This window comes from Garra rufa, chromosome 10, assembly GCF_049309525.1.
Source record: "Garra rufa chromosome 10, GarRuf1.0, whole genome shotgun sequence".
Taxonomy (NCBI): domain Eukaryota; kingdom Metazoa; phylum Chordata; class Actinopteri; order Cypriniformes; family Cyprinidae; genus Garra; species Garra rufa.
The window spans coordinates 23685957-23694434 of NC_133370.1; the positions used below are offsets into that span (position 1 = coordinate 23685957).

At 39.8% G+C, this 8478-nt stretch overlaps 1 protein-coding gene across 1 annotated transcript; it reads right to left on the minus strand.

Annotated features, from left to right (window-relative positions):
* Window positions 1-5347: 5347 nt before the first annotated feature.
* Window positions 5348-6587, minus strand: ptf1a (pancreas associated transcription factor 1a). Its single transcript, XM_073849867.1, has 2 exons — window positions 5942-6587; window positions 5348-5848 (listed from the first exon to the last, which is right to left on the minus strand). The coding sequence occupies exons 1-2, from the start codon at window positions 6534-6536 to the stop codon at window positions 5646-5648; spliced, it is 798 nt and encodes a 265-aa protein (XP_073705968.1). The 5' UTR covers window positions 6537-6587; the 3' UTR covers window positions 5348-5645.
* Window positions 6588-8478: the final 1891 nt, after the last annotated feature.

Below are 8478 nucleotides of genomic sequence, written 5' to 3' on the forward strand. Positions count from 1 at the left end.
GCGTCCCAGGCACATGACGTGCATCATGGAAACATATTGTATCGAAATCGTTTGTGGGAGAATACCGGGGATGAAAAAGAATGGGGCGCTTTGATCCGCGCCCTGGGGTCCCGAGCTCCCCGAGTGCGCGCAGACTGACTGCAAGGCCTTATTCACTTTCAGATAGACACACTTACAAACGCCGCTGAATGAAATTTGCATATTTGTAATTTATCACATTTTAGCCCGACTTTTCTGTCTCTTTGCGGAAGGTAGAAGTCTGAATAAAAAAGTGGATCAATTATCAACGCGAAGCTGTTCCCTTCTCATAGGCAGAAGGCTGGCTCTTTTGGAAAAGCAGGAAAGTAGTTGCTGTTAGAGGGAAGAATAAAGGAAAACTGCAACCAATGAAAAAGTAGAATCAAACGTAAATTTTGTCGTGTAATAAAAAAATAAAAATACTGCTTTAAAATTAAGCTACGAAAATCAAAAGCTTAAAAAGGTACACAATTTATACGATAATTTATTTATGGAAATTAATATAAACTGCCTTGCGGAAGGGCGTGTATTAATATGTTAACTGATTTTTTCAAGTTGTGTGGGTTTTCTAAGCCCTCGTTTCTTGAAGAACTTTAAAGGTATCTACATTCCCTTGGAGATGAGTTCGAACAAAGCGAAAAAACATTAATAAAAGTTTCAGATCAGGGCATTGCAATGAAGTGACAGGCAGGGTCTGGATATCTTAGCAGTGACACAAAACCGCATACGGTAACTACATGCCTGCCTTGAAATACGAGAGTTTGAATAAAGGAGCAGTAATATTTCATATGGGGCACGCAAAAGCTGGATACAATGCCTCTCATATTAAGAACAATATTCAGTCCATTCTCTGGCGAACAAAGATCATAGCACGACGTCTTTGAGGCTAATTCAGTCAAAGGCACATTTTGGCTTCCCCCGCGGTAAGGTCAGTGTCGTTGTGTATGGTCCACCAAGGGTGGTAAGGGGTTCCATGGCCAAGCAAAGCCAGCTGTCCCTGGTGTAGGGCAACCAATCTGAATTGTTATTATAAAGCACCAGAGATGCTATTGTGACTAGTCTTGAACCTTGTGTTATGAGTTTAAAGTTCAACGATTTTTTTTCTTTTCTGCCTAGATTACCACTACTAGCCAAATGCAAGTTTTTTGTACGATCAGCTGTGGCTCCTAAAGTAACCAGTGGAGTTTTTGTGCGCAAATGCTTTTGAAGTTTGATTTGACCGTGACTTGGAAAAACATCAATGCCATTAGTTAAATTGCTGTGGATCATAATCATTATTATAATCGTGATTAATCATAATGCTACTTGAGATTATAATGTTTTTAACGTTCAAGTAAAGATGTGTAAAGACTTAAGTTTGCATAGATAGGCTTTTTATCGCTGCTTACAAGGTGAAATTTTTTTTTATTATTATTTTTTTTTTTAGAGTTTTAGAAAATTAGGAATACTAAGGAGGTAAAATATATATATATATATATAACATTAAATGCATAAAGAAAGCCTTCTAGATAAAAGTGAGGCAAGAAATGAAAAATCTTGAGGCCCAAGTGGATCCAGGCTATGGAGTGAAGAGAGAGTGGCCACCTTAAGACGAGCAAACTCTGCCAGCTACCCATTTCGCTCTTGTTAGCCAAGCATCCCGTGCGCAAAAAGCCAGCTTGCCTTGGTGATATTTTATTTTCCAAGGTCCAATGTCATGGCATAACAGTATTTTTTTCTGAAGGTAGACGGCGTCTTTTGTTGGAAAAGAGAATGAGGTGCTGTCTGAGGGGGCGATTGTCTCCTTTTATGCTCAATTGAACAATATTTTATTTTTCTTAAAAATCCTGCACGCGTGCGCGCTTTTGTGCACTTGTTTCCCTGGAACCTGTTTGGCTGCTAAGAAGTTAAATGATTCGCAATAGACACCGGTTGCTCTGTCGAGGGTCTCGTCAGTACAAAGGCTGCTGCTTTCGCACCATATGCTTAATGGATACGGCTTAAAGGCCATAATAAAGGTAAAACGTGGTCTTTTAAAAGTTGGAAAGGTTCCCTTTATTTGAATTAGATGGAGCAGGCTACGTGCGCACAAACCCAAGCGCGCCCGGGCATTGACTCGCTCTTTCTTTTCTGAGGCAGTGCAGCCACCACGTAGTGTGTTTCATTACAACATAAGCTTTTCATCACCCGGCTTTGTTCGGAATGAAAGTAATGCTGTGAATTAAAGAAATGACAATATTTTCTATCAGCTTGAAGGTCCACGAGAAGGGCTCTCAAGCTTGGCAAAAATCAGGCACATCATTCATCATGTCACCCCGCACCTGTGGTCCTGGCATTCAAAGTATACAAACCTATTCTTATTAACCTTAATTATTCAAAAACGACACAATGGCTGAAATAGAGCAGGTTGAAGTCTGTTTATTGGTCGTAAATGTCTCTCTGAAGATCTCCAAGGCTCTTTGTTAGTCCCGCGCGGAGACCGCTCTTCTCCTTTCAGACATGAGTAGCCTTGGACTTTTCAGTTTTCAATCGTAACATCTGCTTAATCGTACGGATCAAAATATGGAGACACCAAACATATGCAATGGAGGATTTGTTAAATCCGGGTAATGAGTTATTAACAAGACGAAACAATGGAGCAGGATGGTGAGGGCCTTATGTTAACGGAGTCACTTTACGAAGCGCCTCGCATTACCCTTCTCTCTAAACCGAGCGCCAGGTGATGGCGAGGACATCAATGTGCTCCTTTTTTCCTGCACGTGAAAAGTTGCTGGACATAAATTTAATGGCTTGATCAAGACAGAGCAATGCGTCTATTGCCCGTGGACTTGGAGGACAAAACAATACTGTCGGCTGGCTCGCGTTGGCGCCCTAAATCCGGGTGGATCATTGAAAATGTTTTATTATAACGCACGTCATGCTTTACTGTCCCCATATTGTGTCAAGACAAAGGCTAATGGTACATTAAAGACAAGACAACCATGCCAACACGTCTTGGAGACGTTGTAGCCGGAGACGGGCCTCCCTCTTTGCTTGTTTTAAGCAGCTGCTGTCCAGGACCCGGGCGCACAAAAAGAACAAGTTTGAAATACCAGGTGCATCGAGGAGAAACTCGACAGCCACGGATATGTTAAAGTCCCAGCAATAAAGATATCATGGCAATTATCTGCAGACTCAGCACCGTGTAAAACTAGGGGCGCCTGGACAGCCTGTACTTTGGCAACAAAGTCCCCCTACCCGGGGTGCATGATGAGCCCGGCTTTCTCCAGCACCTGTTAGCCTGTGCCCTCTCGAGGTAATATTTTTGGACAAATAATTAGTGATATATTTGTTGCATTGAGGATCACACTGTACCCCCCGGACGCGACTTGGACGTGGGGGATTTAGTAGGCATTAAATAGTTTGGGTATCAACTGGTGTTTGTTCAAGCTGGCAGCTGGCACCCCGATGCCACTGTTGCCATGCACTAATGAAAATGCGCTAGACTCAGAGTTTCAATCTTATCCTCCGTATTTTTGCAGGCGATAATCCGAATTTGATCAGATTTAAAGCTTATGAGAATCTTGATAGGCGTAGTTCCCAGCTTAGTGCGCATCCAAAGATTGTTGACACTGATAGTTATAAACCGTGCGTAATCGTTTCACTTTCTTTAATAATTAGGTGTGGACTACATGGGGCTCAAAAACTGATTACAGCAGACTGATTTTAATAAAAAATCAAATTTTCGCAAGATAAAAAAAAAAAACTCACGTTATTGAAATCTGTTTGTACCTTGTTTAAAATAAAATCTCCTCTACTGGCTAAGCCAAACTGCGTCCTGTGGTGCAACAAGTAAGCTATTCTAATTCCCGTTCCGCACAACAGCATTATCCACCCACAGGCATCCACAGTCGTGAACTTTCCAAAAGCGTCTGTGGGACGTTGGAACACATAGGCTAATAACGGGAATAAACCTGACAAGCAATAAATGGTCGCCTTTTAAGCTTTGCCAAGCCAAAACCCCAAAGTGACAAAATAAAAAACCTGAAAAGATCCAGTGCATCAGCCTTTTGCTTCCGCTCCACCGGCGCTCTTCCAAAAGATGCTTTAAGGGTTTTGTACTTTGCTTGTTTTCAAACACTCTTTCACTAGCATGAGGTGCCAAAATACAATGATAGCAGCTTTTTTGTCTTCCCCTAATCAAATTGAAATGTTACCACGGGCAAATAGTTGAAATCGCCATAAGACGTCTGGGGGTCCTTTATCTTAGTTAAGTCTGACTTGGTAACATTTGACTTTCTAATGAGCCTAATGGGATTACATGGTTTTAGTCCTGCACCCTGGATAGCAGAAATCAACGCGTTTAATGAGGCGCTAATACATGGAAAGGTTGGATTATGTCGATCAGTTAAGATTTCGTTTAATTCATTAGGGACGTTCACAATAGAGTTTGCGAAATATTGTTGACACTAATTAAATAGTCATCTCCGCATAATACACTTACATGAAACATGGGAAATAAATGCATTGCTAACCAGTAAACATGAGTTAATTCCACAAAGTATATTAATAAAGCAATAACATTATAAACGATTACGTTATAAACGACTGAGATGTTAAATGATTATTAAATAAATACCTGTGTTTCCAGCCTCAGTCTATCCATGATATTAGCCTCCAGTCGCTCTTCACGAGTTTACATTGGACATGTGGACATGGGCATGTGTTTGGGCTACCTCTTAATAACTGCGAGAGCTGACGTAGAGACAACTGGGTACATAAAACACAAGTGGATACCACGGGAAAATTTTGCCTTGGAGCACCTGCAGTGTACTCAGGCCAACTGCCCAAGGCAAAGGAAACGTCATGCCTCTTTTACCAATTTAGAGCCACACTTTAAAACATACTCGTTCCTCTCCTGTTTAGTTATTTATTTATTTTTCACCCAAACTGTCAGAGTCACAGCGAGGGTCCGTCAGATTTCCATAATGATAAATAGTGACATCTTTCAGCTGTCGTTCTGCACTATATCCAGGGCTTCACACCTCACATTAAAGTATCTATTCAGAAATCACGTTTTAGTTACAGTTAATCGCACCATTTGACTCTATTCATAGGCACAGAATAAAAGATGACCTGTCCACAAGATATATCGTCATATGGCTATTTTATTCACGCTATAATGTTGTCAAATTCGAATTATATATATTATATATACACAATAGGATGCATGTTTGCCTAAATTTATTTCATTTAAAATCATTAGAATTGATATTTTAACTATTGTTGAGTTTGAGGAAACAAACAAACAATAGAAAATGTCCATTTGGACTTAGGTATTGTTTTATATTAAAAGATTCGAACACATGAGTGAGATATTAGAGAAATTTATTGAGTCATCATATCAGTATAAATATAGATCGTGTTTCGTTTGTATAAAAATAGGTTTTGTTTGACATAAAATCCGTATTAAATTAGAAAAATATATTACAGCACAATTAAACAATTAAATACGCCACAAAATGATTGCCAGAGGCCTTATCTTCAATTCAGACTAAAAAGCTGAAACACACATAGTAACAATGATACATTACAAATAAACAAAACATGGATATATCCATACAATTCAGTTGTACACAATGTGTATACAGAATAATAATGGCACTGCCTTAGGAAATAAAGTTAAAGGGAGGTTCGTTCTCAATGTTGTTGATGGATGATTTTAAGTGCAACTTTCGTGGGTCCTCTGGTGTCCAGACTTTCGCTGTCCGAATGATGTTCTGATCTTTTAACTGCTTCTCATCAGTCCATGACAGAGAGTGTCCGGCGAGAGGAGGCAAACCGTAGTCTGGGTCATTTGGAGATGGGGATCCTGGAAAAAACGAGCAAGAGTTGTTTAATAATCATAATAATAATAATAATGATAACAATGATATATAAAAAGTAAAGATAATGATATACATACTTGTTCCTCTGTGGCAAATGATGACTTTTTTAGGTTGGTTCAAAGTATCACTGTGTGGGTTCCGAATCGGCATGTCGGACTGCACAAGTTCTGCAAGAAAGTTTATGTAGCCGATCGCCAGACGTAAAGTGTCAACTTTTGAAAGTCTCTTCTCGTATGGTAGAGTTGGGATGTGAGATCGCAGTCCTTCGAAAGCATCGTTAATGGACTGCATCCTCCGTCGCTCCCGGACGTTGGCGGCTTGACGCAACTGTTGCATCTCCGCTTCGGATCTCATGCGCCTCCGCCTCTTCAGCAAGGCACCGTCTCTGTGAGGGGACAGTTCCGAGGTGCTGTCAGCGCATCCGTACGAGAAAGTCGAAGACGACGAGGAAAACGAGAAGTTGCCAACGTCACAATAATCTCCGTCCTGCGATATCCGACTGTCCTTATAATATTCTTGGATTTGGTTGGTGAGGAAATCGACGTCCTCATCCAAAAAGTCGTCTGTGTCCAAGTGGTCCCTCGACGAGTGGTCTGTGAAGAAGTCATCGTCGTCGAAATAAGGGGAGGAGAAGGAGTCTAAGCCTGTGAATGGATCCAACACAGTGTCCATTTTTTGTGCTGTGTTGCTGTTGCCCAGTAACAACAATCGCCGACTCTACGATCTTTCCTCTTGATGCTCAAGAGTTGGTTCAGTTTGAAAGGCGGCACGCGAGGACTCTTATAACTACATCCATAGTCGCGTGCCATTGACCGTAAGCGCCAACCAATCAGCGCCAAGCATCCCCAGTGCAGCAGCTGAGGCAGCTCACCTTAGGATAAGGCATGTTTACTGGCCACCCCCTCAGTACACGCCCCCTGAGCCCAAAACACCGAGACAGGACATGCTCCTAAATTGTCCACAAAGCGACTGCCTATATTGACAACTGTATCAGAAATCGTCTCTCCGCCAGTGTCCCAGTCAAACTTCAATAAATGACCAGAACAAAAAAAAAAGTTTTTCTTATATTTTTGTTTTTAATTATTTTATATCGTTTAAATACAGTAAATATTGATACAAAAGCAATCAAGGAATATTTAATATGTGCACGAATATTTTTAAATTAATTTCTTTCAAATATAATTATTATGCCTGTCATCATGCACTCTCAGAAAAAAAAAGTACAATTTAAATCTGTCAGTGGTTTGGTGCACTTTTAAACGGTATTAAAATGTACCATGTATGTCCCACACTTTACTTAAATATAAAGGTTCCAAAAGGAGGTTTTTGCATCAGTGCCATAAAACAATTTTGAGTTCCTCAAAGAACTTTTCAATGAACACTTGTTTTGAACATTTTGTGCAATAGAAAGATTATATGGATGTTAAATAAAAATTCCGAAAATTCTGTCATTATTACTTACGCTCATGTCGTCCCAAACCTGTAAGACCTTCGTTCATCTTCAGGACACAAATTAATATATTTTTGATGAAAAAGAGCTTTCTGACCCTCTATAGACAGCAAGAGTCTACCATGGTCAAAGCACAGAAGCGCACTAAGGACATTGTTAAAAATGGTCCATGTGCCATTAGTGGCTCAATAACAATTTAACAAAGCTATTATGTGCAAATAAAATAAAAATAATGACTTTAACATTCATGATCAACAACTCTTCTGTTCCGCGTCACCCTATCACCATTACAGAGAGAGTATCAGGACTCATGCGTGTGGTGCTGCTGAGGTAGAACACACATGTGCTGCGCCTTGTTTACATGCGTCGTGGTACTCTCCATAATGGTGCTAGGGTTTAGCAGAGGAGCAGAACTGTTGAATAAAGTGATTACTTTTGTTTTATATTTTGTTTCAGGGTCAGAAAGCTACAAATATCTCAATTTGTGTTCAGAAGATGAACACAGGTTTGGAACGACATGAGGGTGAGTAATTAATGACATAATTTTAATTTTTGATTGCCTATCACTTTAAAGGTTCTTCATGAAACCAAGAACCTTTATTTTTAAGATGTACCTTTAAGGTACTTATGTGCACCTGTTAATGGTAATGTGACTCTGGACCATAAACCCAGTCATAGGGGTCAATTAAATTTATGCATCATGTATAGTTTGTTAGATTACAAAAATATAGAAATTGCCTTTAAAGTTGTCCAAAGGAAGTTCTTAGCAATGCATATTACTAATCAAAAATTAGGTTTTGATATATTTACGATAGGAAATGTACAAAATATCTTCATAGAACGCGATCTTTACTTAATATCCTAATGATGTTTGGCATAAAAGAAAAATCAGTCATTTTGACCCATACAATGTATTGTTGGCTATTGCTACAAATATACCCGTACCACCTTTTATACCCCCCTTTCTGGAATTCTATGAACTTTCCACCAGTTTTACATTTATTGAATTGGCTAATATCTCAGTTATTTTGCTGTTCAGCGAAAACAGACAAGTAATAGCAGTTAAAGGTCATCTGCGCACTCTTAATTATTGCCGCTTAAATGTTAGTTTTGTCCTTCCGTTCAGGGGCGGACTGGCCATCGGGAGAACCGGGACAATTCGCG